This window comes from Coturnix japonica, chromosome 10 (genome assembly GCF_001577835.2).
Source record: "Coturnix japonica isolate 7356 chromosome 10, Coturnix japonica 2.1, whole genome shotgun sequence".
Taxonomy (NCBI): Eukaryota; Metazoa; Chordata; class Aves; order Galliformes; family Phasianidae; genus Coturnix; species Coturnix japonica.
The window spans coordinates 9,211,677-9,237,133 of NC_029525.1; the positions used below are offsets into that span (position 1 = coordinate 9,211,677).

Sequence of the window (25,457 nt, forward strand, 5' to 3'; positions counted from 1 at the left end):
GCCGGTGATGGGGTTGGAAGGCCGCCCCTTCTGGGCACGTTTGGAAGGAATAGAGAATGATACCAATAGCCCCGGAGCCGTATCCCGGGCGCTGCACCGCACAGCTCTCGGGGCTCCAGCTGCTGACTGCGGCGTGCGAGGGGTTTGCAGCGAGGGCCGTGCTTTTCCAGCAGTAGGACACACATACAAGCATGAGAACAGAACCAGCAAAGAGCGGCATTGTCCGAGGAACATTAGCCAGGGAGGGGGTGGAGGGCAAAAGAAAAATGCCTTTGTCTATTAAAAAGTCTTTTCTCGGGGCTACAAACAAGATTTCTGCTGAAGATGCTGGGAATCCAACCTCCAGCCGCCCCAAGAACAAAGCGCCTTTAAGCACCGGCACAACCGAGCCTGCAGAAAACGGGCCTCTGCTTTGTGTGAGGCCCACACGAAGCCGTGGGTGCTGCTCATGCTTGGTCTGGCTGCCCGCAGTACTGAGGGCCTCCAGGTGCCTGCTGCTTTCTGACCCCCTCCCACGGTGCTGCCCCGTGTGGGAGCTGCCCCGCACCCTCTCACGGGGCTTGAAGGCAGCAGCTCAGCGCTACTTCTGAGCTGGGCCTGCACAGTAGAGCTCTGTGCCTCCCTCGGAACATATGGAGCAAATGGAGGATTCCCCCCACCCCACATAAATAGCAGCAGCGGTGTTAATTCATGCAGACGTGCACCGAGCTCACACTGCACACATCCCCCTTGACACGCATGGCTGCAGGCAGAAAGGAGCCCAGCACTGCTTACAGCTGGGTGTGGGAAGCTGCAGGCAGCCCCTGCAGTGTGTGCTTCTCTGTGTCCCATAGTGCTCTAAAGGCAGCAGCCACAGCCTGGCTCCAGCCCTGCTGCAGGAGGGAAGCAAAGGCAAAGCTCAGCTGAGCCCAAAATAGCTGCAAGCTCCATCCCTGCAGAATTCCCCTCCCTACGAACAGGTTTCAGCAGCACAGAACTACAGCCAGCGCGAAAGGAAGTTGGAAATGATCGTGCTTTTATAGCATCAGGGGGCTCAGTATCTGTACTCCAGCACACAGGGAACATCAGCTCCTGTCACATGGATATGGCAGCTAAGGAGTGTTTTTCCACAGGGTAAGGCACTGGCACACATTTGAAAGGGCCAAACAGCCGCACCACTGGGCCACCCCACACTGCCCCTCTCAGAGCCCCCAGGCTGGGCACTGTGCTGCCATAGTGAATCTGAAGGGAAGTTTTATTGCTTTTACCTCTTAACATGTTCCATCCGTCCACCATCAGCAACACCCAGTTCTTGCCACCCACAGCTTCACCTCACCACCTCCAGGTGCCCTCGTGGTGAACTGACAGTGACCCCTGAAAGAGCCACGCAGGAGCTGACACTGCAAACCATGGGCAGCACAGCCCCCTCCATGCCTCCATCATCTTGTTATTTCCACAGCACAAGTTACACAGGCTTCCCAAACCTGTCTGGGGTTGAAGAGACACGTGCAGAGCTCAGGTCTGAGGAGCGATTCCACGAGCAGCACTGCTTGCTGTCTAAGGTTTGTCACAGCAGCACTTTGAGGAGAGGACAAGTGCAGGAGCAGAACTGAAAGAGGAGGCGAAGGCTCAGAAATAGAAAACTGAAAATTACAGGATGAAGCCGTGTCCTTTTTGAATTGCTACAAATATTCTCACCCGTAGGAGTTGCAAAACCAGCTAATGACACACTGTTAGTAGCGGAAGCGTGAGCAGTGCCAGTGAGTCACTGCACAACAGGGGCAAGGTGCTCCAACACCCGGCTGCTTCCCAAGGTAACGCAGCACATGGAGGCAGCAGCAAAGGGAAGGAGACTGATTCTCAGAATGCAAGGAATCCTAATTGAGCTCCCCTGAGCACACAGAGCTGGGTGCCAGCACTCCTGTCCAGCCACCCCATCCAGCCCCAACCTGACCTCAGGAGAACCTGAACAGCAAACAGACACATCACCCAAAGCCATCAATTTCTACAATCATTTTTATTAGTTATGGAAGAATCCCCACTAGTATTTACATAGTGCAAAAAAGCTGTTATTACTCCAAAAAGTAGACAGAACAATTATCCTTCATACAGCAAAAAAAAAAAAAAAAAAAAAAAAAAGAAATGGAACAAACCCCTTCATATTGTATTTCATAATTTTTCTACTGCTTTAACCTAAGTATTACCAGAAATCTTTTAAGACATTAAAGATTAAACAGCTTTCCTAATTAGTCTATTTAAAAGTAAGATACAGGAACTATTGATGAACACTGAGAAGGTGGGCTGTGCCAACTGGGTTTCTATTTTCACTGTTACCATTCACAGGAGTGGAAGTTTGGGGTTGAACATTCTCCTTTCCTTACGTAGGCAGGTGGGGCAGAGCCCTGTTTTTATGGCTTGCATCTGCTGGTTTTTGTTTCATGGCCACGTCTCACCTTGACACGACTAACACTGACACCAACGGCTCCATTGGTCGGCACAGCTTCACAGAAAATACTCAGTGACAGCTTCAGCAAACAGCAGCTTCTCAAACAATAATACTCTTTACAGATGTGTGTAAGGTAACACTACTAAACGTAAGCTCGTGTTAAAGAACCGGACAGAACCACACTGTGTAAGCTCCCCCCCACCCAGATGAGCACTAAGGACCCCTCTTCCCCTTACCATAAGAATACCAACAAGTGCATCTTTGAACGTTTTCTATAATTAATGTTTAGAACACAGGTCAATACCCCCAGTCACTGTTAGCTCCAGTTGTACAAATACCCACGTACAGCCTGAGCTGTCTGACCGCAGCCTGTGGCAGCAGCGTGTGCTGACAGCAGCAGGTCCTGAACCTCCGCCATCTTCCACTCGGCAAAACTAAGGACAAAAGCTCTTCAGTATTTTTCCCTTTCACATATTTGCAATCCACATTTTGTGTCAGGAGATACTTGAAGTATTTATATAAATAGGTTGCATACATAGCCCGTCTCTATCAGTTTAAAGATCCCTACCCCTACCACAGATACATTACTTTTGATTTTACCAGATAAATTAAGTGGTGAAATTATCTCTATAAAGAATGTCTTAAGAAAAGTAGACTCCTTTTCTGAATAGTCATTTTCACAACAAAAATATCTATACACCCATAACTACAGAAACACCTTCTGTTGGGAACCCGAGCAGCCTGTATAATAAACTGTGGACTTGTCTACCAAATAGAAACTCAGCTACTCAAAACAGAACGTCACGGTACTGTAAAACATTTTTCCCCCCCATTCCGGTGATAATAAAAATCAAAGTTACCACAGTGAGATACTCTTCTCAAGTGCTTCAAGTGATAAGGAACTTCCCTAAACTCAGATGCAAATAGATCACTCCCAAAGGACCTGCAATCTCATTCCTTGTTATTGCTCATCCCCGGCCTACCCTAAAGGAAGCACTGGGACCAGTTTCCTTTGCACCTTCCGTTTGCTCCTCCAAGGGTGATCTGCCACTGAAAGAGACTAGTTCCTTATTTGCTGGCAAGTTGAGAGATATTACAAGTGCTATGTCACCTTCAAGAGCTATTAAACCTGTAGCAAAACTGCAGTTAAGTAGTGGGCTGAATATTACAAGTTTCTTTTATATATATATATAAATGTCAAAAAATCTTAAAATGACAGTCCAAGTTCAAAAAGATATACAAAAAGATGCATTTGATGCTAATACTTCAAGATCAAAAGTCATTTGAATCACTGGCACTGAAAAAAGCAAATGGAAAAGTTACAAACATCTTTTTTTCCTCTTCTGATGTTCTGTTTAGCCCTCAGTGTACACACCGATCCCAGCTGACGCTGAGACGTGCTTACACATCCAAGGGCACGTTTTGCTTGTCAGCAGTTCAAACACCTATCATTTCCTAAAGCAAGAACTCTGTGCAAACACACAGACGGAAGTCTGCCATACAGAGAGTGAAAAGTTTAACATTCGGGAGGCGTCAATCCTCAGTCTTTGTTTTCTTACAAAATGCCTGTTCTAGTATCTAGGAAGATTACAGTAAGGAACTAAGAACAAGACAGAACAGCCAGTAGTCCAAGCAGCTCTCTACACTGCCTATGTACATAGCATTTGCTATGCCAGTATCTATCAAAGGTTTATTTACATGACACACAGATTCCATTATTCTTGTTAGCATTCAAAAACCCAGGGGTGGACCATTACTAAACCCAGAGTCTTATTTCCCCAGTGCAACTCAAGATGCCAGCACTACTACTACTACAAGCGCTGGTCCCACGTTAATAACAAGTGTGGACTGAACACCCAACTACGCTACTTCTGTGTTTTTCTTTCAGCTAATCCAGAGGGTTTTGTGTTTTTTTTTTTTAAATGAATTTTGATAGAAGTGATAAAGAAAAATGAAGTGAAATTAAAGTGTATTCATGCGAGTTACTCTTTGGCTACTGTTGTAGCGAAGCTCCTGCTGCTGGCTGTTTCAGTACATCTCTTGCCAATTTAAAGACAAAGATGGAAAACACTCCTTGCGTAAAAGGTTTGAACATACTCCAATTTGAAATGAAGTCATCATCAGTCAACAAATTCCACAGAAAATCTCTACAGACATGTGGATCAAGGTGGGGATGCTTCTTTCTTGAACCTCAGAGCAACTGAAACACCTCCCCAGACTGCAGAGCACTTCCCCCTTTCCTGGGATGACCTCTAGAGTAGGAAAGGAAGTAGTTAATTCCTAAAGCTGCCACAAATGAGAACAGGCAGAAAGAGGTCATATTTGGAGTACAAACCGAAACCCATCCTGAACTCAATAAGAAGGTGGCCAGGATCAAAGCATGCAGACGAACTTATCAGTAAACTGAGCCACTGCATCATTTGCACTCTCTGTTAAATATTCTCTCTTTTTGTAATGTTACATAGATTACAATATGCAAAAACAGCTTTCCTGAGGTAAGTCGGACGAGAAAAAGGAAGTCATCAGTTTACTGAAAGCCCTGGATAGGGATTAGTTAGTGATCTACTTTATGGTTTGGCAGACAGCAACCTGCTGAGAGCATGGGCAATTTTCCTTTCCTGTTTTTATGCAATATTGCCAATTTGTAAATAAAATAATAAATACAGTAGTTACATCCCTCTAGCTTAAAGTTCTTCTGATATCCAAAGCTGGTACAGCTTATTGTAATCATTTCATCTGATCAGCAGCTTTTTAATGATGCTTTCACCAAGGCCAACAAAGAACTTGCATTTACGTCAGCATAAGAAGCACATATAGAATTCCTCTATTTACTTTTCATGAAGATGACAAATAGGTTTTTTCCAGCTTTTTTTTTTTTTTCCTTGAAAACAATCGCCTCAATCTTGCTTCTGTTTCTAGACAGAACTAGAAAGAAATCACAGCCAAATACACTGACACGCCTGGCAGAACACCAGTGAGAAGCACTGGTAACTTGTCAGTCTTAAAATGCACGTTCTCTCTTTGAGAATGAGCTAAATGGTCACATAAAAGAGCTCTGCTTAAAATTGGTCAGTTGTAAGAAGTTTCCTTTTATGAGACATCAAGTGATTACTTACCAAAAGATTTTCCACACTGTTTCTACTCTGGGAAATAGATGGTGATTAAAACCTAAGCTCGTTTTAAATCAAACAAGTAACAGAGAGCTACAAAAATATTGTGAATTAAATAAGCATTAAATGTTTAACAGTGCAAAATGCTGAGATGAAGCATAGGGAATAATGGCTGCAACTTTTACAACAGTTAGTTTAATAGAATTTCTAAAAAGTTCCTGAGTTCCTGCTGATTTTTTATGGCATGTAGATGGAATCCGTGTGTTCCTTATTCAGAGAACCACAGATGGTGGGCTTATGCTGGATGTTACTTGCATGCTTATCGTTTGTCCATTCCTCACTATCAACAGCTGGATCGACCTGCTCAGAAGTCTCTATTTCTTCCTCCTCACTTTGTTCTGCATTGTCTTCTTCAGCACCACTAAGGGTCTTCCCAAGCTGGAGAGTCTCCATAGTTCTCTGGGTCTCTGAAACCCAAGATTCAATTCTGCTATTAAGCTGAACCTCTACAGAAATTGGTTCATGGGCGTAATCCTCATCATCTTCCTCATCTTCTTCATCCTCCTCTTCAAGCATTCCTGGTACAAGAGTGCTGGTAGTACTGATCATGGAGGAATTCAGAATATCTCTGCAGCTGCCATCCAGTGATCCCGTCTCCGTGCTCTGCTGTGAAGCCCATTCCAAGTTGTCATCTGGTTTTACCTCTTCTTTCTCACCTAGTGTGGCTTTCCCATGATTTGTTGCTGAGGTAGCGCTGGTTGTAGCCAGTGGTGGCTGTTTATTAAGGGTAGATTTTGCAATTTGACCACTGCCAGCTTTTTCTGGTACTGCAGTCTTGGATGAGGATTCTCTCTCGTTTTCAGAGGTTTCTAACCCATCGGATGTCTCTACCATGTTTCTCCAGTTTGTTTCTACAAGTTTCAGAAGAAATTTGCACAGGAAAGAGATTAATTTTTATACAGAATTATTTCTTTCAAACATCCTAGAAACAATCATTTTAAATATTATTCCGCATTTTCCATAAAAATCTTAACTAGAAAATCAACTGTTTATTTGGTACAGCTTTGCTACTAGGTTTTTCTATGCAAATTCAGTAAAACTTGGGAATCTACCTCCACCAGAACACGTTACGTAATTGTAACACTTCAGTAGAGAGGAACCTACAGTTATTTTTTGTATTGATCAGGAAAAGTGACTTACAAAATGAATCAATTTTAGCATTATCCCAGACAGCTGTAGGCTACTAATGAAGAAATGCTGTATTTTTAGCTACATTTTCCACTGAGTAGCATCAGTAATCTCCAGCTTCTGGTTACAGAAGTAATTTTTTTTGAACACTTACCATATTCTTTCTCATTCACTTCAGATATGGGTTCAGAAATAACACTACAGAACGAGATAGCACTTGCTGCAGAGGGATTACGAGAATGACCCATGTGATGAGGTGCCTTCTTGACATTCTTTAGGGCTTCTTCTGCCTGTTCTTGTTCCATTGCAGCAACCATATCTCTGTACGCTTTCCTGGCCTCTTCAGTCAGTGATACCAGCTTATTAAATAAATCCTAAGTATGAAGACAGGGTGTTTTTTTGTTTGACTTATTTAAAAGAGGGGAAAAAAGTAAATTTCTACTCTTAATCAACAGTATAGCACATAACAAAGCTTATGCCTACTAACACCAAACACCTTCACTTCAACCAAGAAGTAGCTCTGCATTCAATATAAACACCATTGCCCATTTACAACGCTTTCAGATGTTCTTACTTGAAAACACTGTTTTCTTTACAATCTTAAGCCTTCCAGAGAAATTCATGTGGTCTTTTAAGTCTACAGGAAAGCTACAGAGGTATCGTGGGCAAAGTGTTTCAATACACTGGACTTTGAGATATCAGGGGAAAAAAAGCTGAATTTCAAAAAACAGAACTGAAAAGAGATCAGTTCAAGACCATTATCAAACATACTTTATGTACTGCTCTATGCTAAAATAATTCTCAACTATAAGGAACATAACTGTTCTCTCCAGCCATATACTAAGTGAACCACTCACCTCAGCACCTGAGTAGTTGAAGATACCCACTACACTAACAGGAACCAGCTTGTTCACACAACGACCAAGAGCTTTACGTCCAAGAGCAAAGACAAATGGAATTTCTTGTTCCCGTGCCATGGCTATTACGTTATACAGAGCTTCATCCAATCCGCCTTGAAGAAAGAAAGAAATTTAACAAATACCTAGTCAAAAGTCACAGCATGGTGACACATCCTAAATCCCATCTTTAACTGAAATTAGCCAGTAAAACTTTGAGAAACACTACCATAAAACTACTGGGTACTCTATTTGTATTTCTGGTAGGGTCAAAAATGTGTTGGTTGACTAAAATATTTCCTTTTGAGCAATAACACTCCTCTTAAGTAATCCTCCTTAAGAGGACTCCGAGATCAAGATTTCAAGTATATCAGAGACACTGGAATAAAGCTGAAGTCTACTATAGGCATTATCTGCTCATCTTCAGCTATTTCACTCCTCATGGAGAAGTTTCTTCCAAAACAGGATATTAAGAGAATGAAATAAATATACACTGGCAATTGCACAATTGATTCTAAAGAGCATCATGACACAGCAACTAAAAAGTGGTACTAACCTTGCTAATCAATGCTACACAGTGGCACAAGAAAACCATAAATAAAATGAGTTAAAGGCGTTACTTGTTTCTATAATTTATACCTTTTGATTGGATTTTTTCACAGTTGGGAGATATAATTACACACTTGATCTTGTTGAGCTTCATATGCTTAGTAACCTCACGCAATCCCATCACAAGTCTTCTCCTTGCTTTAGCTCTCATGGGATCTTTTTGATAAATTCGTTCCTGGAAGCTGACAAGCTCTTGCAATAACAGAGTCACACATTCATCAATTTCTTTACTCAGAACTTGGTTACAGTATCTGTCAATTCAAAAGGCATCAAGTATTAGCAAAGCACATACTCAATTCCCACCGAGTCTTCCTTACTAAAGGAAGAACTGTATTACCTTCAAGATATTTGAAGATAAAAAAAGAAGTTATTTGAAGTTGTTAAAAGGGATTTAAAAAATAAAATCAGACTGCATAAGCAAAGTTTAAGAAGTATCTTGAAAAACAGTTACTTTACTAGTAAAATCCCTTGCCTCAAAATGTTGAGCAAAAGGATTATTTAAAAGGGCATAGAAACACTCCAGGAAGTGCCACAAACAATTACACTTCCTCTTAATGATCTTAAAAATAAACACAAAATTAGTAAATAACACAGGAAGAGCAAATATTACAATATTCTCAACATTTGTAAACATTCCTCTTTTCTATCCACAAAGCGTACCCAGCCCTCCTTTAAAAAAAATTCTCAAGATTACTTTGTTCCAGCAAAGAAAATCCATGTGGATGTATACATACATAATATACATACACACAAATCTGTGTGTAAGTGTACATACATTTACACGCACTGAAACATATGTAGCTACCCATCAACAGGAAGACAAAGTTGCAAGAAAATACTTGCACAGGCTTGTACTGACTAAAACTAGTTTATGTTCATTCACTACATCCATCCACATTTAAAAATGAAAGAGACCTAAAGTACAAAATTTGAATCCAATAATGCAGAGCTCTTACTCTCTGAATCTCTTGCTGTGAATTTTGGTTATTGCAGAAGATGCCATTGGACTACCTATTCCAGAGCTAGCAGGCGAGCCTTGGGACACTGGGGTCATGCAGTATGGAGAATTCTGACTTGCTGGTGAAAGTGAAGTATCACTGGGCATACTTAGCCCCGTTTCTGAAAGACAGTTTTGAAATACTATGAAGTACAAAGACATTTTCATGCAAAAGAAACAGCATTACAATTCTCATGTCTCTCACTTCCTCCAAATTACACTCTGAAAACACAAATACTCCAATTTATTGACAAGTATTATATCTGAAAACCATAATTTTTTAACTTCCGCATCTGGATTACTTCTGGCTTGAAAAAAAAAAACAACAAAACTAAAACAATGCAATCAACAGCATCCATTTATCAAAAATGATAATTAATCCCACAGGTTTCAAATATCCACTCTAGATAAATGAACAAGTATTGTATGGAGGTTGCGTACCTAGAACAAATACTACACTGAGTTTTCCCACAACCGAGGAAGAAATAAGACATATCAGGAAAAGAAAAGGTCTAGTTTCTAGTTTTTGTAATGCTAGAAAAAAAAAATTAAAAGATAACACCAATAGACTGCGTTGCATAAAAAGAAAACATCAAGTAGGTTAGTCATGGTGCAAGGGGGGAAAGCAGGAGGGGAAGGAAGAGAAACTGACCTTCTTGAGAGGCCAGCTCCTGAGACTGATCAGCAGGCAGGCTTATATGAACTTCTTTCTGCTCATCAGATCCCAAAAGACTATGATCAACTGATAGTCGGCCTTTCTTCTCTTCTCTCTCTTTCAAAATGATCTATGAACAGAACCAACAACACCTTGAGATGTTTAAGTACATTATACGCCTAAGACAAATATCTGTGTAACAAGAACCAGAGAGAGGAGGTCATGATTCCTTACCCTACACTAGTTCTTGGGTAACCGTAATAACTGTTCTTACTTTTAAAGTGAGAATGCCAATCAGAACACACTATGGCTGATCATTTACCTTTTTAAGTGCTGTAGGGCGTTTCAGTTTTGCAATCTCTCTCTCTTTTCCTCTTTTCACTTTTGGAGCAGTTGAATCCAAAGGATTAAGGCAACCCATAGATGGTTGCCCCTTTGTTAAAGACTTCCTGTTGGTAGGCTCTTTGGTATGAAAGGGAGCAGCACTGCCAACTAAATACGAGAAAGATGTTAGTTTCACTAGAAGACATGTCAGTTTTCTTTCAACATTTCTTTCAGAATTTCCACCAATGAATTCTTAAAGTACATTTTCCTTCCTTGGAAAAAAGCAGTTCATAATGACAGGAAAATTACATCATCTGATATTGTGACTTCCAGATGGTTTTAAGATTTCTTTAATTTAGCCTCGTGTTTTCGGAAGTTATGGATTCCAGGAAATTAACTACTTGATAACACTGATAATGGATCTCTCAAATGACAATATGTAACATCACAGTAGTAAGATAAATTGCAACTATTTATCCAAACAGTTGGTTTTAATTCTGCTGTCAAAGACTTAGTTAGCTGAAGGATGGAACAGATGAGAGCGCAGCATGTAATTAGGTAACTTCTGTTTCTCACAGAATAAAATAAATATAGCCTCAAATGAAAATGTCAGCCATTCTTTGGTGAGCTGTTCAATATAACTTTACCAACTTTAATTAATGTTTGAACACAGATGAAACTCAAAGCAGGTAATTGAAGCAACACACATGGTAAGCTGCGCAACAATGGACTCTAGGATATATACCACTGCTCAGGAATGAGATTTGGGGGTTACAATAGATGACTATGAAAAGTATCAGTTCTGTGCTCAGCAGCAAGCATACAAAAAGCTATTCTTGCACTAAGTATTGACATGAAAAGCATACTTAAGAGAACAATTACATTTCAAACTTACATCGTCACAAAAATGCATATAGTGACTGAAATACCTGTGTATGAAAGAGGTCTGGTGTTGGTGATCTGACGAGCTTTCATTGCTTGCTGCTGCTTTTCAAGAGCTGCTAACATGTCCCCTAAATCCAACTGAACAGGAGTCTTGCTCTTCTTTCCAGCAGCTTTTGATAAAGCCTCCTGTAGGATGAACATCACATGCTGTCAAATAAACAGCACCTGCAAAACTGTCTTTGAAAAGAGCTTCTTGATTTTACAAAAGAAGGCAGCTGCTAAAAGATACTCCTATCAACTGCACAGTGGGAGAGAAGGGCAGAAAACTAAATACCTGGAGTTTTTTCTGTTCCATGCTTATCTCTGAATACTCCTGAGCTGTTGCAAGTGCTGCTGCCAAGGCCTTCTTCTTCTGACTTTTAGCACGCTTCGGTACAGAAGTTGTAATAGGAATTGGAGTCTGGACTATATTGATTGGAGAATTCTCAGGTAAGTCATCTAACTGGAGCATTAAAACAGTACATACAACACAATTAAAGACCTTAAAGACCTCAGAAAGCATTAACATGCTAGAAGCCAAATGAGTCATTGTTTTAGCCAGCAGTAAGACCAATTAAGTACATCTGGATGACCCAAGTAAGATAAGAAAACTGATAAATTTTAGGTATTTATTTTCAACTGGAAAATTATATTTTTTCCAATTATCTTCAGGGTGCTCTCCAGTCAGATTGCTAAATGAGGGTGATTTTTTTTTCCCCCCACTCAAAACATTTCATGCAGAACTTGCTTTTCATGAACAGCAGCCAAACAGGTTAAGTAGTTTACACAGTTCTGACACAAAATGTTTAAGAAGATCACATATAAAAGAGTGCATCCACAACACTTGTTTCTACAGTCTTAATGCAGATGTTTAGCTTATTTTCCTTTCAGAACAACCTAACCAAACTAATTACTTCAGAAAACTGTAACACTGTGTATTTGCAGACATAACAACCCCACGTCAAAGCACTGGTCTAAATGCAAGTCCCTCAAGTCAAAGAATAACTAGGATGTAATCTAGGTATTCATACAAATAAAGCCAGATAATCTTCAAAAATCAATCTCAGGAATCCTTTTGCATGTACTATTCACTCAAAATTTAGCGTACAGTTTCAGAAAAGCAAAAAAAAAAACTCCTGAGAAACAAGCAGTGAAATGGTTAAGTGTCCAAACATATTGCACCATCTCATTAACAATCTCATTAACAGACAAGAAGGCAGTAGTCTTTTTAAGACTGGTTCTACGCTCCATTTAATTCATTTTTAAACATTTGAAGCCAGCAATGCAAATATCACAACTTAGACATTACATAAGTTTATATCTTTTTTAAATGAATCTATATTGGAATATTTAGTTTCAAAACAACTTCTGCTAATTTAAAAGTAATCTGCTTTCGTTTTAGAACAATTACTTACTACTTTGGGTGAAATCTTCTGCTGCATGTTACTACTTTTGCTGTTGCCATTGTCACTATTTAGTTCTGGAAACTCATCCTCATCCTAAACAACAAAAAAATAAGAGCACAGAACAAAAGGTCACATTGAAAGTACCTATTGAAATAGCTGAAAGGACAACAGCAAGTTTAATCTAATCCTGAAGATCTACATAAACTAGAAGTGCTCGAGACTGCCAGAGAAAATGACAGAAAAAGTTCTGTCTGCATAACTTTAAAAAAAGAATTATTTATTACCTCTTCAAATAAGTTCTGCTGTATTTAGGAAGGAAAAGAGTCACAGAACAGTAGTTGCTATTTGCAGGCCAGAACACAGTTTTGCAGCTTTTCCCTTTTGATAACATCACTTATTCTACATTTATCTCACCAATGCACTAACAGTTCTCATGCAACACTACCTCAAAATACAGAGGCTCAGGACTCTGCTCTGCTCTACTCGACTGACTTGTAGTTAGAGGTTTTTCATGTCGTTTCTGCAAATTCTGTCTTCTTTCTGAGGATGTGCTGTGGCCTCTGCATCTGAAACCAGACTACAAAATAACCAACAGGGTTGGTATTATGCAATTTCAACTTTTCAAGATGTGCGTATGCATGTAGGACACCCATATTTGTTAATTAGCAATGAAGAAAGCACAGTTTATATGGAATTATACTTAACAAGCTGACTATTTTAAACATTAAAAAAGCATTCTACAGATAGAAGATTCCTTATTTTCATATTGTAAGAAACAGCATACTTAAATTTAGAACCATTAACAACATACCTGTGAACTATTTCTTTGCTCAGCTTGTCTTCCACCTCTAATAAACGTCTGTGTTTTTTCAATCCAAGGCTTTTTTTGAGTTGCCTGGGAATTTACATTAGTCCAACTTACACCAGCTGTAAGGAAAGTGCCAGCTATAAAAAAAGGAACTGGTATGACAGTACATCACAGTGACATACATGGAACCAGAATCAGGAAATCAAACTTAGTACAAATACAGTTCTTTGTGTAGTTCTACGCTTCTTAGAACATTTATTTCTGTAGCTATTTGCAGAAGTTACCTGAATCATTTTTATGGAAGAATCACACAACAGGTACTCAGATTGTCATTATTGGCAAGCAGGCAGATAAAGGAAATACTGCATGCACACCCACAGCAGTTTCAGTCCAGTCATAAACAACAGCCACTAGCATTATCCACTACTACTGGACTAATCATATCTATTCATGCCATTAAAGTATGTGTGCTTCTCACTTCCCAATGAAGAGCACCACAATTCCATTCTCAAACTGAAGTCCAACAGAGTAAGGAAGTATGAAAATAAATTACAACAGAAACACAGCCTTGTGTGGATGCTTCCATTGCAAGCCCTGGATTTTTTTTCCTCCTTTGAGGAGAGAAGGGTTTTGATAAATTATTAGTAAGAGCTACTTATATGCTTCCATGCAACAAATCAACAAAGCAGTATTGATAAGGGTGATGGATATCAAAGTGAAGATAAATCTTCAGAAGTAATTGATGAGTTACAGCAGAATCTAGGAAGCAGAACACTCCCAACAAGACAAAGCAAAATAAAGACATAGCCTAATAAAATATAACACAGCTCACTACAAAAATGCTTACTTGCATTTATTGATGGCTCAACAACCTGAAAAGAAAAAAAGAAAAACACAAATGTTTTAGTAGTTTTTTTTGGTCTGTGGGATATAAATATAGTTAAACTAATCAGTTATGCTCACATACATTCATTGCACAAGAATCTGCATTTCTTGAAGCCACAGCTGCAGCCTGGTTATTGCCATGCTTAGGACTACAATAGCCGCTATCACTGTCAATGTCCGCTTCACTTGCGCCCTGCTCACTAGAGGACTCTGCAGCAGGGTGAGAAGCTCTTCTGCGTCTGCCTTTTGACTTCCAAAGCATCGTAGAGGCACTCTCAGAAAGTGACTTATTAGCTATATCTGAAGGAAAGTCTGCAAGACAGATTTAACAAAGTAATTAGTCAGTAAGACACAAAAAGCCTCCATGTTAAAAACAAAAGGAAAAAACACAGTCCTTGCATGTGACAAAAAAAATTTCCTTTAATATTAATGAAACCACCTTCCCAAAGCAACTAAACATTTAGATCCATCTCCCTCAACAAGATAAAGGTATTGTTGGCAATAGCAACATCTCTGCAGGAACACATTATTGCAGCATTGTACTGACAGATTGAAAAGGTTTCTGCAAATACCAGCAGCCTTTCTTCATTATCTTCTTGATCTGCAAATATCTCTCTCAGAAGCTACCTCTTAAAAGATGGACCCATTTCAGAAAGTTGGTAGCCAAAGTTCTAGATACTTTGCACTCCCTTCCCACCCCAAAACAAACAAGGAATTACCTGTTTGCTGTGACGCATCAACCAACAAAACAATCTTTGATCTGTTCTCAGGACCTGATGAACTCGTCTCCTTTTGAGTGGCTACATTTTTCACTGGAGGACGTTTATTTTTTATGTGCATCTGTAACTGCTGCTGCTGTTTCAAGAGATGAGCCATGCACAAACATAAGCCATATGATATTTGACTTTGTAGTTGTAATCAAGCTAAATAAACTGGAAGTTCTAATGTTCCCTACAGAAGCCACATGTTTGAAGACAAGTGGCTAAGGGAAATACTCATTAAGGACTTGCAATAATGCTGTACATTGGATTAATTAACCGTTTCATAACATTTTCTGTATGAACTTTTTTTGGCTACATCCACATCCTAACAAAAGGTTAAAAAAGCATGAATATACTTTGTTCTCTCAGGACATAATTCAACTCAGACAAAACTAGCAGAGACAGTGGGAACTCCCCATAATACACTTGCAGACTTTAAGCTCACCAAGTATTTTAACCCCAAAACATCACTGTACACAGTCATACAACTCTCCAGTTAACACCTTCTCTGCCCACCTTCTCTTCCATTCATATACTTCCATACCTGCTCTTGCTCAAATGAGAAGTCTGTTTCTCTGCAAGTACTTTTATTTATAGCTTTACTTTTGCCATAAAAAAAAAAAAAGACTGTGCCAGGCTTACTTTTGGTATGACTGGTCCTCTGTTACTGCTTCTGCTTCGCTGGGTGGATATTGGAAAGACCTGGCCAGACGGGTTGGCACGCTCAGTGCATTCTGTAGTAACCGTATTTACAGCATTTGCTGTTTGAAAGGGTGCTGAATAAGGGGGAGGAAAAGGATGATAGAAGCCCATGACCTGAGCACAGGGTGCTGGCATCAGCTGATAGTAAGTGTATTCTGTAGAAACAGGTGGTTGTGCAGATATTATAGGATAAGCAAGGTACGGCCCTGCAGGATTTGGGTTGGGTTGCTGCCATCTGATGTCATTGTTATATAATGGAAACTGTCTGAAAAAATTCAAAAGGAAAGAAAAAAGATCACTCAGTAAGTTTTTCCTCATCAAGAAAACTCCAGATATCAGAAAACTATCACTCTTAGATAAAGCCAAAACCCCTTTACAGACCATTAGTTTTTAGTAACTGATCTTAAGGATTACAATTAAATGTTCAGATCTCCAACCACATTAAAGATTAAAAATACAGTTTTGTTTATCTCAGCACATACAAACTTATTTAATTTCCAGTATTAAGTTTAGAAATCAGAGGTGGGCACTTCTCTTGAGAAATTATTTGAACCAACTACAAACAATTTTTTCAGCATCTCAGAGAATAAGCAACTTTAGAGACAAGTTCCCACAAGTAAGCTAGCAGAGAGCTAACAGTCTGGTAGCTTAATATGCCTGAATATTTGGCCCTGAATAAGAGCAGGCAGCCATTTCATCCTTGCTCAAAACGCCTATGAAAATGCAGGCCTTAGGAAACACCTGTAAAAGCCAGCTTATGTTTGAGAAGCTTACTAGTGAAATGAAGTGTGGGTATTTCTTCCAGTGTTTATCTGAGGTACAGCATACCACAAGACCACTATAAGCCCAATTACTCTCTCTCTTCACATCTCAGGAACCCATTTCACAGAGAAGGCCCAAATATTACAGAAAGTAAATGAAAAGTAACAGTAGAATAGTTTTACAGATTTGCTGTAGGCAGTTGCTAAAGGATTATTTTTGTTTTTACCTACGCAAATGGAGCAGCACTATAGAGTGCTATCCTAAGCAAACATTGAGTAAACTTATCAACATCAACTAACAAACACATGTATTTACATAATGAGCACAAAATAATGATCGCTACAATTGTGGATTTAATACAAACATTTGGGCTAGAGCGATAATGCATTATAACCAGTTATTCAAGGAAACTGGATACAGCTACACTGAGTGCAACAGTGTCAGGTGTTCCCTCATGGCAGGATACTAGTTGCACACCTGGAGCCTTGCTTCATAAGCAGAGGTTCAGAAAGTCTCCTGTTTGCCTTGGAAGGCAGCAGACAAAAGATTAGTGCCAAACCTCTGTAGCACGGGAAGGGAAAGGAGCAAGGAATACAAATTGAGGAAAGCAAAAGGAAGCAAACAAGTGAAAAGCATCTCATCCTCAGTAATGAACTGAGGGGAGATTAAATGCAGCAAACAATGAATATACAAGCAGTTGTCAACAAACAAGCAGTTTTGTCAACAACAAAATTTCAAACTCTTTCACAAAGGTTTTCTCCCATTAAGACCACAACCGTCTGTATTACCTATTGGATTGATTTTCCTGTACGAATGGATAGCAAGTGATCAGGTAGCTGGGGATAGGAGCTGGTTCCACACCATTAATTCCTCCGCTGTCACCAGGAAGCGCCATTGGTATCATTAGTGTTTCTGGACCCTTCTTTTGAGGAATAAATGGTTCTACCTCAGCTGACAGCTTGACATTCTGAGGAAAGAGAAAGTGTTGTAATTAAACACAGAATTAAATCATTTGAAAAACTTAAAGATTCATAATGTTGTGTGGCAATCGTCACAAACAGCAAACAAAAGGGTGACAAGGCTACAGGCCTTCTGCAATAAACTAAAAGAGATGGAGAACAGTTGGTAAGTGGTCGTTAGATCCTTCCAGTCAACATAGGCTGTAACAGATCAACATCTAGCATTTATATTAACCTTTACAAAGTGCTGCACAAACACCAATTAATTTAAAAGAACTGAAGTTCTGATCTTGCAGAGGAAATGCTAGTCTGAACACAGAAAGAAAGAGACTTGCACTGTAGGCGGAGCACAGTTGTGTAGGCTTGCATAATTGAATTCAACATATGGAAGATGTAGTAATGCCTGGTGTGCACTACCAAACTGACCGTGTTCCCAGGCAATTATAGAACAGATTTTTTAGCCACCATAGGTTTACTGCTAAAATAGACGGAATGTGTGTGGGGTTTTCTTCTGTGATACACCATCTGCACAACTAACATATTTTGAAGTGTTAAGAATATGATTAAATTTTGTGATTATAAGAGAATTAATGACTGCTTAGAAATAAGTTTTAAACCGTGCTCTCAAAGGAAAAGACTACCCCCAGCCCCAAAGGCATCCTTAACAGCTTAATAGCTTTGTTACCCACAGCTTTGGTCTGGTAATAGATTAGCTGGATCCTATGTTTCAATAACGACAAACACTCCATTCAGTCAGTCTGAAGCCCTACTCTGAGATGCAGATGCACTATAACCTGAAATTTCATATTCCAACAGAAGTTACGTTTAGCCAGAAGAGACCTAATTTTCCAAACTTTTTGGCTTCAATTCCCTTGTCTCACACTAGTTACCAAGTCATTTCTTTCTAAAGCAGGCAAAGACTCCACAGCTGTTTCTTTCCTTTGTCCAGGAGACTATCCCAAAAGCCACACACAACCTGTGGGAGGACATGTTCTTGTATTAAAGAAGTGGACCCTGAAGGTTTAGTGTGCACTGGACAACCTTACATCCCTGTCACTACTGGTTCAATACCCTCCCAATCAGGTAAGCAACACTTCTGAAAACACCATGACAAGTAGTCACAGCTACCTTGCAATTCTTAGTTCACGTCTTCGCTTTGTCTTTAGCTGGATTGTGGGGTTGACATTTTTGTTACTGCCCAGAATCAAAACGTAATACCTTTAGCCTCCCAAATTTACTTTTGAAATAAAACACGTGCAAATCACGCACTTCCTTTATCAGCATGAGGTGAGGAGCAGGGAGAAGCAGGAAGGGGAAAGTCCAAAAGCATTTTGAAATACAGTTGCCTGACGCCAGTAAGCCAGTTATTTTTTTCCTTGATTAATAGGCACTTTTAATATATCAGACTGAACAAGAAAGACTCCCAGCTTAAACATTTGTTTGAGCAACGACGAAGTCGAGACACTTAAGTAGAAGAAAGTTTAATTAATCAGCAAAAGGCAGAAAATCATAACTAACAAAATGACTGGGATCCTGCGACACACTGTAATTCACCAAACAAATGAGCTGAAAACCAGCAGTTAATTACTTGGTTGTAACTAAGAGAAGAGGAAAGAAGTTTGGTTAGTAAATGCTCCAGAGTGACTTACTCTTAAGTCACCAAAACTGCCAGTGCTTGGTGCAGCATTTTTATTATACTGAAATATTCTCTATACATGTACACATAAAACTTAATTGTGATGTGTGATATCTGAATTCCCTGCTAACTTCAAAAGTCGTCAAAAGTATCTCACTAAATTCTGTTCAACTCCATTTGACACCCAACGAGATGTAACTGCAAAGATGGCCTATGAGAGCCACTGTAACGACTTGCAGAAATGGAACCAAAATTTTTCAACAGGTATTAAATGCGTATTAAAAAGCACCTCCCTGTTTATTTTATCCTTCCACCATCAAACCTGCTCATTTATAGTTCTTCCATGAGATTTTATATAGTTTCAGCTCAAATTTCATCGTTATCTAATTCCTGTATGCATCAATTTACTTCTCAGCAGAAGGAGGCAACTCCCAGGTGCAGAAGTGCCCTGCTCTACCCAAGGTTCCCACTCAGACCCTGGGCTTATCACCGAGCTCACCAGTGAATCACAGACCCACCTGTGAAATCAAGTCATCCGCTTCAACACAGAATCACAGGACTCTTATTTTAAAATATACATACATAGAAAATCAACTGCTTTCAAACAGTGATCATGTTGTAATTGACTGAAATACCAACACCCCAAAAATGAAGAGATTTTTCCCACAACACATAAAGATTGCCCTGCAGAACTGTTTGCAATAGAGCTCAGTTGTGTGCTAGCCTACAAAACCAAGTTGCGTAAGTGTTAAAGCAACATGCTAAGGCTGCCTCATCCACAGAAGATTCGAGAGCATAAGTAGGATGAGCTCTGCAGAAATACAGGACTCTTTAAAGCACTGAAAGCTCTCAGACAACTACACTTAACCTGCTGGTCAGTGCCTTCCAGCTACACATTGACTGAACTTTGGCCTGAACACTAACTATAAACCACTTGAGAACTGACTAGGAGAACAGTCAAAACATCTGATATTTGTGATGCAGGTGGGACAAGATTCTGTATTTTAAGGGGTTTCCCAGTCTGCTCTTTCCCTACATTGTTTTGGCAGACTGATGTAGAAATATGAGAAAAATGGCTAGTATTTAATAACAATTCACTTGCAGAGCTCTCTTAGGAAAGCGATCTTTGTGATAACGAATTGTATCATTATTACTCTCACAAGGGAGTAGCCTTTCACATTTCACTTTTAACAATACCTGATAAGTGATCAGCACAGGAGCTGACTGACTCCATCAGCAGCGTTGCCCCAGCGAAGGCATTTCTTGCCAATTGGCAAAGATAAACCCTACCTGTTAAGGGACCGATAGTTTTGATCAGAGGCCTTAAATTATGCTGAGATTGCAGAACTCTTGATTATTCTAGCTGTAATATTTTCAAGACAATACATTACCCAAACTGCTTCTGCAAAATTAAAGTTACCTTAGTTTTCCATCCAACTACTGCTAAAACGTACTTGATTTCTTTATATCTTTCCAGTAAAGACAAGATTCTCTCTCTTCATATTTCTCCCTCCCACCCCTGAAGAAAGATTTGGGTATTTCATAAATGAACAAATCTAGCAAAACAAAGTTATTTTGCTCATTTCACAAAACCTAGATATGTGCACTGGAAGAATAACTTCAACGTTTCCTCCCCAGTTGCCCCCTCTTTTATACAGGTAATGATTGTCTATTGCTATGACAGAGCAATTGGTTGTTTTAAGTACTGAAAATATAACTATAAAGTACTTATTTATAGTAGTAATCATGTACTGGTAAGGGTGTGTTTGAAAGTTAATACCACTTTTCACCTGCAGAACTTTTCCAGTGCGTTACTTAAAGTAATCCAAACAGACCAGCTACACGCAAGAATAGCAATCTCAGCCTCAATTAAGGTGTTTAAAAAAATCCTGCAAGCACAGAATAAAAGACAAGACCCCTTTTTGAAGCAGCACATTGTTTCAGAGGCAAATCCTAAGCAGACAAGCCAGAGAGCACAGAGATAAGAACCACAGCAATTCCCCAAAGGCAGCAGTCACACTGCACAGAGCAACAAGTGCAGACGAACAGAGCAGTGCAGGTCTGATCATGGAACTGATCTACAGCCGTGAGCAAACAAAAGGCACCCACAAGAAAGACGCCAAACGCTAACAAGCTTCTGGTAATCTTTACAACAGAACACTTGTGATACTATTTAATGCTATGATTGCTCTCTGGCCATTTACCCTGCAGCCAATAGAAATCAGCACTTTGCCACTGACATCAGCAAACATGGGGCTGGGCCCTGTGTAGTTAATACAAAAAAAAAAGTGTTTTGATCAGGCAACCCAAAGGCAAACACTGCGAGACCTAATTTTACTCTGGCACGCAACTTTCTTGTGTTTATTCAGCCTTCCACATCACGAAGTTGAACAAAGCTTTATCGAAACTGACCTTTGATAACTAAACTTGTTTCAGCATGACTACAATTTATATTTAGAACCTGCAGATTTTCAGCTATTTGCCTATCAACAGAAACATTCCATCAAATGAAACCAGGACTTGCACAGAAGTCCCTTTTGTAGATACCCCCTAGCTTTAATTTGCAAAATGCTTTGCACTGCCTCATTACATATTTCAGTCCAACAATTACAACTCATTCAAGACAGCGTATATATTGAAGAGACCCTTTGTTTCCTATATAAAAGCTACTGTAGTCATCAACAGCTGCAAAGACAGAGGATGACACAAGCAGGGACAGACTGGTAAACTTTGTCCTATAGTTATAGCGCTGTATGTTTAATCTTAGAAAAGTTTTTGTTCATTGTAGTTTAATGCCATTCAGCGTTAAATGGGAGCACTGTCAGCTTGCTCTCTCACAGCAGAACACTCGCGTATCTATCTTACCATTTACAGGGTGAGAAAAGAGACACAGATGCTGCATTTCAGTGGGCTACAAGGAAATCAGCTGTTTTACTGCCACGAAGTCTGGAAGCGACAAGTCTCATCACATACATGAGATAAAAAGCATAGCTCAAATAACTGCTTTTGAAAACCCCCATTTCTTAATTCTAGACCTCAAAATCCAATAGTACAACAGGTGACATTTCATCCATTTTAGATAAACTTTACAAATATGGAAGTCGCCGTTTCTATAATTAGCTGCTTCTAAGTGGCAGATGCTTCAGGAATGGTAAATATGCAGTCGGACTGGAAACACCAGCAGCGCCGTTTTACAGCACACACCATTCCATCCGACCTTATTTAAACACAGTAATTTTGATCCAGCACTTAAAGCAAATACACTATTGAGTTGGCCTTTCCCTTTTCCCTTGCTCCCATACACAGTTCTTTCACAAAAGAAAATGCCTTATATTGAGAAACAAGTAACAAATTATTAAGAACTGATATTTTAATGGCACAACAGGACAAGTCAGCTTTTGTACCATTCAGTAACAATATTCTAGGGAAAAAAAGTAGGAGAAACTAAAATGCCGTGTTTACAGTCACAAAGCTTGTCCAAAAGATAACAAGCTGCAAACAGGATCCTCTTCACTTATCGTACTTACAGCACCTGATAGTGTGAATTCAGAGGCTGATGTGCCCTATCGGTGTGAAGTAGGAGTACGAGTGCCTCGCAGTCTGCACACTGCAGGTGCCAGAGCAAACCACTCACCTGTCTGCTTCCTCACCACCACAAAGCAGTCAATGGGAAACACCTGTGATCAGAACACTCAGAAGACCTTCATGTACCATAGCATTAGTATTTCTAACGCATTCAAAAACACATCCTGTAATAACACAAATGCCCTAACAAAACCCAAATTCCTTTGTACTTTCAAGGCTCAAGAGAAAGCAATATGTAAAACCTAGGAAACAGATCTTTTCCAGTCTGCTGACAGTCAGAAAGTCTGCCATGAGAAGGAAACAGAAGGAAATTAAATAGAATAAGGAGCACACAGATCTAGATTGGCTACCACAGCAAGCACTTTATCAGGCCAACTGTTGAATGGTGGAGAATAGCAGAGGCAAGCACACCAGGCAGCACTGAAGCAATAGCAGTACAAACACAGGTACTTGATTTTGCAACTTCACCTAATTTCTCAACCGCATTAAAGAACCAAGTGCCTTAATCACAGGGCTAGACAAGCGCCTGGCACTTAGGAACGAGGCACAGTGGTACCCTGCAGAGGAGAAGTGGATTCGCTACCACGACCAGCTTCAATAGAACGACTGCTGAAGGTCACATACTGCACTGCCTCTCACATAGAGAAAGCCTACACTTAACCATTGAAACTCATCTGCTTCTAAGCAGAAGAAGCTTTAGCTCACAATAAATGCTAGTATAAAAACAATTATTTTTAAACAGGTGGTTTTCATTTAATGTTTCCCTCTCCGTTAGCTGCCAAAAGATCACTGGGCACATCACAAAAAGCAAAGTCACACAAGAATTAAAGTAACAAAAGTCAAGAGCAGCGTGCAGCCACACTGTTTACTCATACAGGTGCCTACATGTTCTTGGTGCCCGATGTCTCATCCGGATTTACTCATTCAGCACATATTCCCCACCAAAGGCACCTGCTATCCTCCCTTACCCTTGAAATACTACATTTTACCATCGCATGGTATTCCTACCTACCCAGGTTCTAATTCCACAGTAATTATTCCTATCAGCAGGAACAGTTACTTTATTGTGGTTGGGTGAGTAATACGTGGGAAAGGGAAGAGAAGAATTAGAAAAACTGTTATCGTGCTTTGATAGTCATTTATGAGACGTCACACAATGCATGTGGCAAAAGCAGACCAAATCAAAGAAATCAGAACTGCACCCAAAACTGATGCAACCTGACCGCACAGTTACACTGATAATGGAGATTACAAGCTATCTCACTGCACTAAAGGTAAAGAACTCAAAGCAGTTAGGAATCTCTTCACTTGTTACTGCATAATTAAGAGACAAAAGCAATATGACAGCTGAACCATTTTAGAATCTTCACAGCTATTAATTTGCCTGTCTAGAAGCCTTACTAGTGGGCAAGGCACCAGCAGGCATAGATATGCTGCAAACAGAACGAGCCATACCATAGTTCTTTAAAAGCACAAACAAAATGAGAAGCAATGTATCTACACAGTGCTCTACTCTAAGCCTGTGTTATTTACTTGGCTCACCCTACTAGCAGAAAATCCTGGTCATGCTAAGGCACAAAGTGACCAGGAACATCTGAAATCTACACAAGAACTGCAAAACGTTCTGCTGAACTTGAAGCTTAGAATTACAATGAGGCCACAATGGAGGACAGCCCTCACTGCAGATGGATCATCCAGATCTGCCTCCTGACCATGGAAGATCCCATTGTGTGTATATAAACAATGATACAGATGCTTTTGTTCCAGCGTAACCTTTTCCATAGTTATAAGTTGAGGAGTGTTAAGAGTAACGCAGACCAATCACTTGGAGAACAGCAAGTTCACTATTACAGGAGAAAGAAGAGAGGTGATTTCCAGAATTAGTGCCCTCTATGCCCAGATATCAGATATATTGTTCCCTATCAGCAACACCCAGCACTAAAAAGTTCAGCCAAAGCCTTGCACATATTTCCATTACTCCAACCGCCAGGTCGTGTGCACCATGAAGTTCTGACGAAGCCTGCAGAAGTCCCTCCTGGTGACCACACGGCCTCAAACTATGCCTCACAACAGCAATTATTCCACAACCTTCAAACTGAATCTATCTATAGGAACCAGAGGGAGAGGCCCAAAATAGGGTGCAGGGCCCTTCACGAGCAGCAAGGGGCGAGTCCCACAGCCCTGGAGTTAATGCGGGCAGACCCAGTCCTGGCTCTGGAGGCTGAGGAGGGACAGACAGCCCCACTCTTCCCGCAGGCCGGCGCTCAGCTCCGGGCCGGCATTGGAAAGGGCCGCGCCGCAGCCGCTCCCAGCGCTGAGCCCGGCCGGGGGCTTCACCAGGCGGGGACGCCGCCCCGTCTCGACCCGCACCCCCCTCAGCCGCCGCCGGTGTCCGCAGGCCGCGGGCCGCGCCCCGTCCCCGATCGCGGCAGCCCAGAACGACACCGGCCGGGCCCCACAGCCGCCACCCACCGCTCCCTGCCCCGACCACCCGCCGCTGCCCCCCTCACCGCGGCGCCGGGCGTCGCCACCGCCTCCCACCTCGGTTGTTTACGGCTCCCCAGCGCCGAGCCCGCCCCCCGCACCTTGTCGGCTTTGTCCATGGCTCCAGCTGGGCTGGGCGGTGGCTCTAATAAGGGCGACGGAGGCTCCCAGCTGCCTCCTCCATGGCGCCCGCTGCCCGCACCGGGATGGCCGCGCTCCCGCACACACCCAGGGCGGCGCTGGCCCCGCGCGCAGCGATCACGGAAACCGAACCCGGCTACGCCACGGCCGGGGGCGGGGACGGGAGGGGGACGGCGGCGGGGCGAGGGCGGCGGGAGGAG

The 25,457-nt window shown here is 41.0% G+C and overlaps 1 protein-coding gene across 5 annotated transcripts; it reads right to left on the bottom strand.

The window, feature by feature from the left end:
* Nucleotides 1–1,977: 1,977 nt before the first annotated feature.
* SECISBP2L (SECIS binding protein 2 like) lies at nt 1,978–25,457 on the bottom strand. 5 transcript variants are annotated; one of them, XM_015872968.2, is made up of 18 exons: nt 25,143–25,457; nt 17,241–17,419; nt 15,631–15,955; nt 14,947–15,082; nt 14,310–14,539; nt 14,190–14,214; nt 13,346–13,479; nt 12,980–13,111; nt 12,544–12,627; nt 11,424–11,591; nt 11,134–11,275; nt 10,203–10,372; nt 9,878–10,010; nt 9,185–9,347; nt 8,259–8,479; nt 7,581–7,735; nt 6,878–7,097; nt 1,978–6,446 (listed from the first exon to the last, which is right to left on the bottom strand). In XM_015872968.2, exons 1-18 carry the CDS (start codon nt 25,233–25,235, stop codon nt 5,773–5,775), a joined length of 3,384 nt encoding a protein of 1,127 aa, XP_015728454.1. In that variant the 5' UTR covers nt 25,236–25,457; the 3' UTR covers nt 1,978–5,772. The 5 variants fall into 5 exon arrangements, with proteins under 5 accessions (XP_015728454.1, XP_015728457.1, XP_015728456.1 ...); XM_015872971.2 differs by having other exon boundaries at nt 13,346–13,461; nt 25,218–25,423; XM_015872970.2 differs by having other exon boundaries at nt 25,218–25,423.